The sequence below is a fragment of the Zootermopsis nevadensis genome, unplaced genomic scaffold (genome assembly GCF_977971745.1).
Source record: "Zootermopsis nevadensis isolate Lab colony 2312 unplaced genomic scaffold, Znev_1.0 Znev_ptg000013l, whole genome shotgun sequence".
NCBI lineage: Eukaryota > Metazoa > Arthropoda > Insecta > Blattodea > Termopsidae > Zootermopsis > Zootermopsis nevadensis.
Window position 1 is genome coordinate 1,155,340 of NW_028259145.1, and position 14,420 is coordinate 1,169,759.

Genomic DNA, 14,420 nt, shown 5'->3' on the forward strand with positions numbered 1-14,420 from the left:
CTGAAATAAAGTTAACCCTACACCTTTTAATTTTGATCCCAATATCAAGTACTTTTGAAGGCGAAATATGAAAATGCGCATACACCTGTCCATTATGCGTTAATCTAGTCTCTGTAAATAACATAAAAAATGTCATCAGTGAATTATGCAATGACACTTATCTGTACAGATACATAAAATATATTACAAGGCCAAACGTAAAATATCATGATTCTGTATTAAATCAGGTAATTTCTTCTGCAAAAAATAATTTGTTCAGCCATGGTTATCATTCGTCAACAAGAGACCAAAGCATACGTCGAGACGATGTGTCTCCATTACGCAGACAGAACACTAGAAATAAGCACCTACCCACAAGAAACATTGAGGTTTTCAGTGGACCAAGCAAGATCTGGTGTTGACCAACTTAGCAAAGACAGGCGAGACAGACTAAGATGAGAACGGCTACCTTCCTTCCTCAGTTTAGCAGCCTCAACAGGATCATTGTAACGGAACATATTCGTGCGACCAAGTAGGATTATGCACCCTAAAATACACAACAAACACCACTTTATACCTTGATGCAATATATAAAATAATTATTTCTATTCTTATTTACCTGTGCTGTATAGAATTTAACCACAGACAATATATTTACTGTATTTTCTAAGGTACGGTTTGCCAAATGTTTTTGTCATATAAACCAGTGAAAGTGGTCTTTTGATACTGAAAAGCCAGAGGTAAGTGTTTGAAGAAATTTAATTTCAATAAGTACTGTAACAATCTCACTTGTTACAGTATCATATACTTTATAATAAATATTAAGATGCACATGCCATAGAATTGTTTTTGTAATTTAACAGTCAGTACCTCTATCAGACGTCTAAGGCTTGTAACTCGGTGTACAACACTCCATGACTAATTTTATGTAGGTAACAACTGGTTTTTAAGAAACAACGTCCTGCGACATCACACGAATAAAAAGCATAATACTCATATATTAAACAACAGCCTTCAAAAAACATGAAAATAACATCCAAAGTTGAGTAGCATCTCAACTCCCGCTACCATACACCTTTCATGATAAAACTATACATGTTCGATGTCCACTATGAGAAGTAATGCAGTAAGAAGTTTGTCTACTTGTCCATAACAAGCGAAAAGCGCGAGGCTGATGAATAGAAAAGTATTACCTTTCTCGTAATATTAACTCCGTGAATCAGATACCTTCTTGAGTAGCCAAATAGTTAATAAGCTGGTCAAGAAATTTTCCGTCTCTTACGGAACCTCAAGGTTCATTACCAATGTACGCGTTACAAACTCCTAATGAAATGTCTAGTCACTCTGCGTCACTATGAGATAAACAGGCGTTATCTGACCCTGGATCTTAATTTTATTTACCTTGGGACAGTCGAGCAGGCTTATCAATGAGGACAGTGTTGACCCAGCATTGGGCCTGCTGTTTGGGAATCAGTGTCGCAACTCCATCTTTAAGCACTACGCTACAATGTTCTGCTTCTATGCCAAGTCCATTGAGGATAATGTCTTGCTTTACCTCAGCATCTTCTGTCCCAATAAGTGTTTCTCCTTCCTGAAATACACATGGTCCCCAGTTTGCAAAGGACATTCATGTTCTACTGCCCTGTCCTCCAGGAAAACAATATTAAAAATGTAAGACTTGAGGTTCTCACAGCGGTGAATATGAAGATTTCTGTCTTCTGGGTTATTGCGCTGTGTAGTCTGGTCGATGTTAACCAACGTTTCAGAGGTCATACTGCCTCCGTCATCAGGGCGATGAATCGCCCTGATGACGGAGGCAGTATGACCTCTGAAACGTTGGTTAACATCGACCAGACTACACAGCGCAATAACCCAGAAGACAGAAATCTTCATATTAAAAATATAGTTCTAGAACTGTCTTAACAGAAAGGCTGATGTAGCAGTAACATTCTAGACATAACATCAGAGAAGCACAAACTCCCTCCATTTCAGCCCTGAAGATGAAGGTAACATAAATTACCCACCAACATTATGATAAATCTTTATATAACGTGATAATAATACAAATATAATCTCTACTTGGCTGACTTCTATTATGAAGGAAGAATGTCCTTAAAATGAAAGTGGACCAAGTGTGTTTGGCTGACAGACGACTATATAAAAATTAAAATTTATACTTTGACCTTGGACGTTCAGTTTATACTCTTACCGAATGAACGCTATATGGCAAGCCTGTTGTATTAAGTCACGGCAAGAAAATTATTTTAAACAAACATGAATGACGTTCAACCTCAAGCAAAATTCAATAACTGAACAGTAATAAAACACAAATTATTACTTACTGGTCCAAGAAGAATGGTACATCCATAGGATGTTCGCCTTCGCATCTCAGCCTTGTAACAGATCCCTTCCAGGAATTAATAATACTATTCCTGATACCCACCACAACAAATGACTAATTTCATATACTATTAATACATTTATATTATGTATAATATTTTAAGTTAATAATAAAATGTCATGTATTTCAATATTAATAATTAAAATGACAGGAGGCAGCCGGTCCCACCTTGAGATGGTACAGAGTGACACCTGTACTCAGTACATCGTCATCAATTCCAACAAGATGAGGCATATCTGAATCCAGCACAACCCCAAGGCCAGATTTACGGAGACCAAGAGCCTTTTGTTCTTGTAAGATTTTCTGAGTTTCCCTCCACTTCTCAGTCCATTCTTCTGTTAGTACTTTCTCTTGCGCTTCCTTCTGGTGTAACTGAGCTAATACTTGAGGCTGCGCTTCAACCGTCTAAAATACAACAGAAACTCAAAATGATTACTCAATTTTTCACTTGTAATAACCTATACTGAACACAGACGAAGGATTTACGTAATTTACGTCATGGAACACAGATGTGCGCATGCATGCATGTGTTTGTACGTCCACAGGCATGTACAAACGCGACTGATGTCAGAAGGCCAACATTAATTATATTTACGTTTAAAAACATGAAAGGTTTGTCTCTGCAATCGATGTGTTTCGTAAATGCCGTTGTAATTTTCCAGGAACCATGGAATGATGTCCTAAAATTTGGTAATATAATATTCAAAAAGCACAAGGCACAATAAAATCATCAACACACATAAATCAAATTGGACATTGCTATCATCTTATTTATGGTTCCTTTATCATTTGTCTTCGATTCATGTAGCAATATCCGATTCCTTCTTCTTATCGTGTAACTCTTCAAGCTTTGTTTCCCACTTCCTTGAGCCCACCATCCATTATAAGAGAACAAGAAAATAAAAATTTAAATGTTCATAGATACTCTGATTTCATGCCACTAAGATTGATAAACAGTCATTACCAATCAGCTAGTAGTCGACACTTTATATAAACTAAGCCTGTATTAATAAACTGTATTGGAAGCAACGTCATTCAGCAGTAATTTCAATTTCTGTCACCAAAGTACTAGCCCATACATCTTAAAACACACACTGTCGGAAAAGGGCAATTTTAAACAGGTCGCTAACTAACACTCGCTGCAAGTTATGTTACACCGTGACAGGTACGCAAAAAATGTTGATATATGCATATTAATTACTCACATATTCATTGGCCCCTAGAAGAGCTCTAAGTTTTGTTATTTCATCCCTCAGATCTCGAATAAGTTTCACATTAGGATCTTCATTAATAGTTGGTTTATTGATTATGTTCTTTGCTCTGTTTGCATAACGAAGCGTACTTAAGGTTTCTCCATAGTTACAATCAGCTGGTGAAATTGCTGCACAGATACATAAAATACCAGATGAACCAATATTAATGGATGCGTATTATCTTAAAGAATTATTAATTCACAAATTTTAATGTGAATGTAAGTAACCACTGTGACTAAGCATCATGACATGGAGTGTGGGGAAGCGGTGGTTAAGCTCTTTGCATTCTTAACCTCAGCACCAGACAGATACAAGAGAACGATCAACTTTACAAACACCAGTTGCCTTACCAATTATTTTTCATTGTGCTGGAAATAATGTGTAAATCACAGAATGAAGCACTAATATTGACGATACAGAGCCATTTCTTTCACGATTGCCAAACAAAGCAATACGAAAAGAGGCCTGATATAAAGCAGGAAAGAAAAAACTTCAGTTCAAAACCGCTAATTCTTTTCACATTCACTGATATATTTTACCTTAAATCACGGTCCTTGAAACAAAAGCTATAAAAATTCAAATGCATTCAATACAATTACCCAACTGCAAAACTCCACTCGCAATATATCAGAAAGGGGCAACTAGTTTGGCCGTGATCATAAAATGAACACAAGTAAATATGAGTACAGTGTTTGTTTTGACTCTCGGACCTATCGAAGACCTAATTTTTCGAACCACTCTAAAGAATCACTTAACTCAAATTCTACTTACAGTCAAAAACCCTAACCAAATTAAATTTTGTATTTTCATATTTAAACTGTTTCCTATGCAGCATGTTTGAAATATCCACAATTTTTGTGTACTTACACTTCATTAAGCCGTCCAATATTCCAGTGTACCTCGTCTGGTGTCCTTACCACCACCAGCTATCATCATTATTCCAGTGCCAGCTTCTTTGTCAATTATATTAAAAATAATAAAAATATTTCCGTTCTCTCTAGTCCTCATAAACGACTTCCTTTGACCCAACAGTTGACCTTTTATGAGGAACTATCATAGATCAGTCTGGACCTTCGAAATTAAACGGATGTGGCTTCATGTGTAGTCGTAGGAACATTACGAGCCCAGTACACTGGAATATATGGATCCACTACCAATTCCAGGCTTAAACAGTCCTCAGTGTAGTCCACAATGGTAAAGTATTAAAACATTAATCTCACAGGAATGTGATAACAACACTGGAGAAGGAAAAGTTACAAAAAAAAAATCAATACCTGCTATCATTATGGTCTTAGAATTACCACCAAGACTATCTCTGAGTAACCAGGTGAGTACTGAATCCCTGTACGGGATGAAAGAGCGCGACGTTCTACGCTGGCCAGTGCCATCTTCCTTTTGGGAACCTGACAACTCCGCCAGAGCTGATATTACAGATCCTAATGTTACTAGAGACTTGTTGATATGAGCACCTTCCTTTAACCTCTGTCCCGTCGCACCACTTGCATCTGCGCGCTCGCTGAAATTGAAGTGAAAGCAACACGACAAAAGTAATGGCAGACATAAAATAAATGTTCAGAGAAACATTTTCCTTCATCAGAATGAAGGACAAAATCATAATACAAGTCCCTTTTATGTGGCAATTGCAAACTCGGGAATAATAATGCGTCAAAGTGCCTCATGACTGCATTAAGAGTCTATTATTATTATTATTATTATTATTATTATTATTATTTAGTGTTCTGTCTGACGACAGGTCCATATGAACAGGATCCTTCCATCCTTTTCTCGGACTGGGACCTGTTCATATACGTTCTTGGCAGATGATCCAGAAGTGGTTTGCCATTGCCTTCTTCTGTGTGTGAATGGAGTAATTGTTGGGATGCCACGGAGAAACCGGGGAAGCCCCCAGATTAAAACTCCGTGTTGCCTAGACCACGGCCTTGCCCAACACAAGTTATAAATTCGGGCACCGTCGGGAATCGAACCCTTGCTATCATTTCAATCATAATCTTTAAGGTAATTAGAGGGCGCTTATGAATTGTGAGTTGCAAAGGATAAAATATCCAGATACAGAGTACCATCTGTGTCATTTCTTTCCGACAGACAGTCAACACACACTGGGTGCGTGCATATGTTCGCATGCAAATAGCACACTCCAATGGCTGCATCTCAAAACTACAAACCTTCCTGCCAAGTCCACTAGATGAACCTTAGATTCTGTTTCACTGGGCATGTTGTTAGAGAAACCAGCCTGAACAAACATGACAGTGAAGATGGCATGACTGCGGCTGCTCACATCATTCATGTTTGTTGAAGCTGTGGTGCGGTGATTGTTCCCACGCATCATCAATTCCTACAACAAATAATATCAAGATATGGGAGTAAACTCAATCAGGTTTTATATTATTTTCCTAAAACCTGAGGACACGGTTGTTCTACTGATGTACCACACATACAACAAACAACAGTGTTCTTTCATAATAATTTGTATTAATAATATCAGAATACTACACTGTCCCGCGCCGTAGCCGCGTGGTCTGAGGCATCATGCTTCGGACCGGCGATACGGAATGTGCGCTGGTTCGAGTCTCGGGGGGAGAGGAAATTTTCTCATGAGATTTTCGACCAGTGTATGGGACCGGTGCCAACCCAGCATCGTGAGGAAATTGGGGAGCTACAATGAGTAGCGTAATCCGGTCATGAAAACTAGCAATGGCTGGGGGTTCGTCGTGCTGACCACACATCACCCTATATCTGGTTGGATGATCGTTCACCTCTGCTTAGGCATGTGAACGTGAGGCCAGCAGTCAAGTTAGTCGGCTTTGGCTCTCTGGAGCTGTTACGCCACGAATTTAATTTAATTTTAGAATACTACACTGGTAATTACACTCTGTTAACTTCTGAAAGATGTAAGAGTAACAAAAGTTTAATGTAACAGTGTTCCAGAAATACCTGTCACAATTCAGACCTCAGAAACCAGCTCAACATGCATGCATGCATGCAAATGAATGCTGCCAACCTTGAATGGCAATGTAAATTTTTTAAAAAACTTTACAACATAACTTATCAAAGTTGACATTTGAAATGAGGGATCTCTACACACAACATTCTTTAAATACAAAGTAGAACTGTATAATTCTACTTATTATTCAAGACTGCATCTTGGCATAACCTTATCAGTCTTTCTTGCCCAAAAGTCTTTGTTAGTGTATACTAACACCTGGAGGAATATGCTGCCTCCAATATCAGGGTTAAAGAGAGCAGAGTTAGGGATTTTTATAAGAATGATGGAAACTGAACTCTGCTTGCCGAGCCCTTAAGCAGTTCCTTTACTGAGCTACACCAGCTTGCAAAATATGCTAACAGCCACTCTAAATAAAATATTAATTTAAATAAACATGAACTCATGCAGACACTCGCAGGCTAGACATGTTGGATTCTCTTTTATTCTTTCATAATTGTATTAAGACAATATTCAAAACAATTACTGATGATTAAACTCACTTGGATGTCAGAGTAATCAGTGACAAGATGTCTTGACAATCCCTGCACATACGGGCCATGACGGGGATGTTCCCTCACGCGTAAGCTGTGGTTTGTTGCCCTTGGCTGTAAAAGGTCTTTGACACGTTCATTATAAATTTCAAGGTAAGAAACTTCAGTACGATAGCTGGCTCCTTTCTCCTTACCTTCAGCCATGCGACTGAAAAGCATCTTGCAGATGCGTGGAATTAAACCTTGGCATTCCTGTTCAACAGATACAAAATAAACATTTTTCCCAAAACACAAGTATCTTCCAACAATTTAAAGAACATTCTGCAATATTAATTGTTTCAAAACAGGGACAAACCCCTTATAAAATAGCGGTAATTATATGTACCACCTCTTTTAACATCTAATAATTCTAAATTCTGCCCACAGAGTGTATTCATGGGTTTAATATGATTCTCAGCACAATCAATGATCATACAACCAAAAATTGTTGGATTTCATCACAAAACTTGTTAATGCTTCAAAACAAAACATTTTCACAAATTTACTCTATCTGCAGGCGGACCATCTGAATTTAAAACTCTGACTGAATAAAACTTCTTAAACATATATGACTTTATATTTTAAATAGAATTTATTTCTATAGCAGAATATCAATTGGATAAGTGTCTTACTGACAAACCAATTGCTACAGGCCTGAAATGAATTATAAGGGTGTTTCACAAAAATTAAGAAACACTTAACATACTCAGATAAACAGAATGTCCCAAACATTAGATATTTTCACTGAAAAAACATCCAATAACATTTGTCACACCAAATTTAAGGGGCCTGCCGCTAGAAAATAAATTCCTGATTTTTAATTTAAATGCACTTCAGTTTGATAAATAACGAATCAATTTTTCAGCACCATCAAAGTTGCAAAAAACATACTTAAAAATTAAATGCATGGTACACTATAAACCACTTTAATCAGAAAACGCTCATATCCTATGGGGTGGGTATAAATCTACATAATACAAATACACAGCAATACATTACATAAATATATTCTCATGTCTGGAATCTGTGATATCAACGGTTGGTATAGTCAGTAAGAAATTGATGAATAAGCCAAAAAAGGCCACAGCTTGGAGAGCTGACATTATGAGATGCCTCAAAATAATAAAAAAACTTATTAATTATATTATTTTAAAGCTCTCAGTTGTTTGTGTTAGTGCAAAAGAGAATAATATAAAAAAATAATAAATTACCGCAAACAGTCTTTCATCAATTTTCAATTATTATACGATTTGAAGCTTTCGCAGTGACATAACTCAATAAAAATCTTCTCGGGCAATCAGCCACGTCAAATGGTTACTTGACGCAGCTGATTGCCCGAGAAGATTTTATAGAGTTCAATTATTAGTTTTCACTGCATCTTCGTCATGGATCATACGTACACAAGTTTAAAATTTCATTATTATTTACATTATCCTTATGAATCTTAAAACTTTGCATACCGCGTAGTGTATTGGAATATAAAAATAAGCATAAAACAAACTGTTTACGCTATAAACGACACTAGTGCCAAACGCGTTTCGACCTCAAGAAGTCATCGTCAGTGGCAAAAAGGGGAATTAATTCATATATTATGATCAAAAAAATATGGTATTAAGGTGAGTTCTTTACAAAACTGTTGGTTTCACAGGAGTTGGTGTATTGTATTCTGCAGAAAGTCCCTGTGCACCGAAAATAACACAAATACACCCATATTTTCAGGGTAAACGTATGGTTACAAAACAGCAGAACTAATTGGAGGTAGTGATAAAAATCATGGTCACATGACACATAGAAGTCCTGTGCACCACCTAAGGAATCTGTGAATCACTTTCCACTTCCAATACCTGTTGTGCATGGGTATTTCTGAATCACTTGGAACTTAGACTAATTAAAATGTATTTAAGGGAAACCTATAGTAAAGCCCATAATAGTAAAAATGTATCTAAAATATAAAACTTTTAATTTACCTCTTGTTTTGTATTAGTGTAAAACTCGGTCTCTCACATTAAGGAAGGAACGTGTTTGAGAACATTAAGGAAAAAACTAAGAATGAAAGTAAGAACAGGGTGCTCAGGTGAACACTTGAACCTGAGAGGAAGTAACAGAGGTGTGGAAAAAAAGGTACATAATGAGTAGCATCGTAATCTACGCTCTTCACCAAATATTATTAGGATGATCACTTCACAGAGGAAGAGATGGGTGGGCCTTGTAAGTACACAAGGAAGAGGTGATAAATGCTTACAAAATTTTAGGTGAAAATCCTGAAAAGAAGATACCACTCCAGAGACCTAGGCATAAAGAAGGGCAATAACCTTCTGCCTACCCACGACAGGAGGGAGAATGGTGTGTATATGTCAACCTGACGCACATACACAAAAAATAATACCATTATTCAGTAACCATTTCTCTGCCACATATTGGCAAGGAGATTTTACAGACCACTGTATTACATTTGCTATTATTTTTTTTATTTAGTGTTCTGTCTGACGACAGGTCCATATGAACAGGATCCTTCCATCCTTTTCTCGGACTGGGACCTGTTCATATACGTTCTTGGCAGATGATCCAGAAGTGGTTTCCCATTGCCTTCTTCTGTGTGTGAATGGAGTAATTGTTGGGATGCCACGGAGGAAAACTCCGTGTTGCCTAGACCACGGCCTTGCCCAACACAAGTTATAAATTCGGGCACCGCCGGGAATCGAACCCGAGACCCCAGGATTACAAGGCCAGCGTTCTAACCGCTAGACCACCTCATCTTATTATTGTTTAGTGTTCTGTCTGACGACAGGTCCATATGAACAGGATCCTTCCATCCTTTTCTCGGACTGGGACCTGTTCATATACGTTCTTGGCAGATGATCCAGAAGTGGTTTGCCATTGCCTTCTTCTGTGTGTGTGAATGGAGTAATTGTTGGGATGCCACGGAGGAAAACTCCGTGTTGCCTAGACCACGGCCTTGCCCAACACAAGTTATAAATTCGGGCACCACCGGGAATTGAACCCGGGTCCCCAGGATTACAAGGCTAGTGTTCTGACCGCTAGACCACCGTGGCGGCTACATTTGCTACACTTTTTATAAATTTATTAATCACCCGTCAATAAATTTTAAGCATTCTGTTATCAGTTGATGAGAATTTAAGTGGGTACTGTCAAGTCACATGTAAGTTCCTATACCAATTACATGATGTGGCTGGAGACAAATTCTCTACCCCTCTGTTTACATAATAATCATAAGCATCAAGGTCTCTGAATATCAGTTCAGTTTCCAACTCATTTTAAGGTGTTAGGCTACCTGTTCACGAGCACAGACAGTCAGCCTACTAGAGACAGAATGGATATATATCATTTCTGATTTACAAAGCTACAAATAAAAAAGAATTAAACCAGTGGCATGAAGTTACTGCATTTCCCTTCCTCACTCTACGCCCCACTCTCTCTTACGCCAAATACTCAGTACAACCTCTCTGTAATTCCAACTATTTTTTCAAATCACAAGAAGTATGATAAATATGACAGCAGTTCTTGTATTGTAACAAAATAAATGAAGATACATATGCAATAAAATTATTTTGATACACGTACCAAAGACAAAGTGACTCAACAGGATGCCAGACATGGTCATATGGAATTACAGGAAGTTTCACAATCAGTTCACCAACAGAGAAAAGGATCAACTGACAATACAAGTTACTTACAGGGGTGCCCATCATTGTGAAAGTCTTGCCACTTCCCGTCTGTCCATACGCAAACACGCACGCATTATATCCCTCAAAAGCACTTTCAATCACATCAGTTCCCAAGTCTCTGTAAACCTGAAACATCAAACTATTCAAGTATAATAAACCAAAATGAAGTCAAAAATGTGACTAAAATTCCACTGGCCACTGAAACATATCCAAAGTTTACCCGAGACTAAATTCCATAATACCCAATTTAACGCCAGGCTTTAAACTTTGCCTTGGTCTTCTAAGCGAATTCTTACATTGACTTAATAATTGCTTAATAATTTAATGAGTGACCATACAAAGCGAAAAGTATAAGAAAATTGTCATTATGTTAATTTCTTGTTTAAATGTAAATAACCTTCTTTATACGACACTACAGAAGTGAACTCATATCTTAGCAACTTCAAAAAATTCACTCATCGTTGGCATATTTAAAAGAGACAGCCCACATAGACACTTAACGTATAAAACTCATTAACTCATGATGTATGAAACATACCGGCTTATAATTGCCACACCCCATTTACAACATCGACAGTAACTATTTATGTTTGCACCATATCTAAAGCCCCAAAGATGCAGTTCCAACTTCTTGTTGTTCCATTATTTCATGTGTAATTAAAAAAAAAATTGCACGCAAGGAATTTGTAGTTTACGGTCGTTTCGTTGCGTATATAACACTTTCATGTCAAACTGTTGAATGAACATACAAACCTCTTCTTGTGAAGCATAGTGAGAATCAACAGCATCAAATGACCAATAGGAATGATCAAAAGTGAAGTCTTTGTATCTCTCTCGCCCATGATCGCTTTCCTTTCCAGCTGGAAGCTGAATATTAACACACAAAAAAAAAAAAAAAAAAAAAAAAAAAATCAAGGAACATTTCAATTGAAAGTTTTACTTTATAGTATTTCATAAGATAGTGTAATTGCGTCATATTGTGAATATTCTAACAATTATTTATTTTAATCCGTCTTATCACAATATTTAAAATATTTTACACCTGATGATGGTTTTATAAAAACTGAAACATGTTGTGTAAAAGATGTTCCAAAATGTAAATCGATCAATCGATATGGAACATCAATGATATTTTATTATCTTAATTATAAGAAATTTTAAATATTGTGATAAGACGGATTAAAATAAATAATTGTTTATAGTATTTAGCAAAACTTGACAGTGGGGAGTATTTCTTGACAAGCCAATAGCCAAGAAATTAACCATTTGTTGAAACTCATACGTTAATTATGGTGCACACAAGAGTCTGTCGCCGGACCCTATCCTGAGTCGGTTAAAATCCACACTCTCACACCTAATTTCGTTAAGCTCCACTTTACCATAATCCGCACACCTAAACTGAAGCCTCCTCCATATAAGTTTTCCAACAAAAGACTTTCATGCATGTTTTATTTCTCCCATGTGTGCTGCAAGCCCAACTCATCTCATTCTCCTTCATTTATCATGCTAATAACATATTGTGAACAGTAACAAATTATGAATCTCCAAGCACAATTTTTCCATCCTACCTTTATTCCTATTTTTCAAGTCCAAATATTCTCTCCAACACTTCATTCTTTTTGGTACTCTACACTTCTGAAGGAGAATGTATATAGACAACTTCATTTAATTTCAACACAGTATAAGAAAGTGACATTGAAGGGTAATACAAAAAAGCAAACATGGTTTTCCATGCAGAACTCACATAAATCCCACATTCGTGTTGAACAGAATTCTAGTCCTTCAAATCTGATGCCATTAATCTTAAATTTAGGTATTGTAAGTCTATACCCTACATCAGAATGTATTTCAGATCACTGGTTGGTTTATTTAATTTCTTGGAAAAACATTACTTCATTCTAGATACATTAAATTTGTCAAATAGAATCTCAAAGTTCAGGACAGTAACCATATTTGTAACTGTTTATTTATAAACAATATTTCGTGCTGTGGGTATGTCTATTATCAATCTCCATACAAAATTTCACATGGCTAGCTCCAATGTTTCAATAATTCCATCAAAGTAAAAACAAAAGAAACATAACGCATATTGCATTTTCCTTAAAAAAAGCAATGTGGGTTAAATATGGGAGAAATGCAGCAGATAAGGAAGGGACTTTGTTATATGAATGAAAGAGGCGATATAATGTTTTGAACTGTCAACGAACTTCTATGGAATGGCGGATACAGGCAGATGGCCTTTTTAAAACGATATATCCCATTCATTTTAAACTTTAGGATAACACGAAAACCTCACACATAATTGCTAGCAATATTTCTACACGTGCTTTTCATGGTATGCAACACGAACGTAAACAGGTTTATGGAAGTTCACGTACACAGGTTGGCAGCTTTGAAACCGAGTAACACAGGGATTCGCATCAGCTGATTACGAGGCCAGTGCTTGAGCCGGGGGACAGTATGCTATTACAATGCATTGTGCATTTTACTGCCACAGAACCTAAGGCAAATTTTTGTTCTACGCATAAGTGGGTGCGAGCCATTTCAAATTGTCGGCACCTGTATTTATCTCATTACAGCTAGTCTGTAAAATTGTATTGGCGTTTAAATTTTCCACAAACTGCAACAGTTTACATATATTCAGCATCAAAAAAGGATTCAAAATGCCAATGATTAAGTCTATTAGAACGAATGAAGGTCACAACCGACACCACAGATTTTATATGTTCGAACTTCAAAGTTTTTACGCAAAGCGACTGCTGATGTATGATGCTGTGAACTTCTGTGTAAAATTACAAATTCTGATTGTCCATTTCTTGCCAAGTTTACCCATCAAACCTATTTTCTAGCTCCGTCTGTTGTCACCCCATCTAGTTTTGTCAGCAGCAGCCAAAGTTCATTTATGGGGACCACAAATGGGTGTCACCGACCGCAGGTTGATTGCTCCTTCCTTAAAGGCATTCATACTGAAATTGTGGCATAGACGTGGTCGAATGCAAAAAATCGATCTTTTCTTTTCTTTTTAATTTCCTATAGGTTAAAGAAGCAGAAGGAGCAAGCAATACAACTGCCTCAGGGTACTCATATACGAGAGTATTTCGTTACGCAATTCACTGCAAATAAATTACATTTTCTGTACGGTATTCACTTGGTACTGATGACTGCCCCTTCTCCCCCACACACCTCGATTAAATTAAACAAAGCGACGAGTTATTTTTAGAATGCCCAACACAGCAGACACTGTGTATCAGCCGCGTTTAAAGAAAAACAAGTAACGCGCGATGCACTTTTGCCACACGTGCAGACGAAACGGATTGGTCTTGGATGTCCTCGCCATTTTGAAACATATGACTCACGCCAACCGTTTCTCAACCAGATATCCGCCAAATCTATAGATTCACTTATTACACGGGGTGTTTTTGTTTACATGTAATCTGTAGATGGACGCAGACACTTGCTTTGTGGATAGTCTGTCGGCGATGACACATTTCCAGACCGATTATGGGTTAGTATTCAACTGTACGAAAGTATGAAATAGAATAACGAATTTTCGCACAAAAAAGTTAC

General features: G+C 37.1%; 1 protein-coding gene across 8 annotated transcripts in view; it reads right to left on the reverse strand.

The window, feature by feature from the left end:
- Positions 1–14,420, reverse strand: part of Klp98A (kinesin-like protein 98A) — a 40,602-nt gene that overhangs the window by 19,553 nt on the left and 6,629 nt on the right. For 5 of the 8 annotated variants that reach the window (XM_087348343.1, XM_087348344.1, XM_087348345.1 and 2 more), the window contains 9 exons: positions 11,607–11,720; positions 10,863–10,992; positions 7,138–7,380; positions 5,817–5,986; positions 4,908–5,149; positions 3,586–3,761; positions 2,549–2,785; positions 1,381–1,570; positions 352–526 (listed from right to left, as the gene is read on the reverse strand). In XM_087348343.1, coding sequence (XP_087204469.1) covers positions 352–526; positions 1,381–1,570; positions 2,549–2,785; positions 3,586–3,761; positions 4,908–5,149; positions 5,817–5,986; positions 7,138–7,380; positions 10,863–10,992; positions 11,607–11,720 — 1,677 coding nt within the window. Of the gene's footprint in view, positions 1–351; positions 527–1,380; positions 1,571–2,548; positions 2,786–3,585; positions 3,762–4,907; positions 5,150–5,816; positions 5,987–7,137; positions 7,381–10,862; positions 10,993–11,606; positions 11,721–12,421; positions 12,650–14,420 lie in introns of those variants that run through there. The other 3 variants (XM_087348349.1, XM_087348342.1, XM_087348348.1) reach the window with 2 other exon arrangements.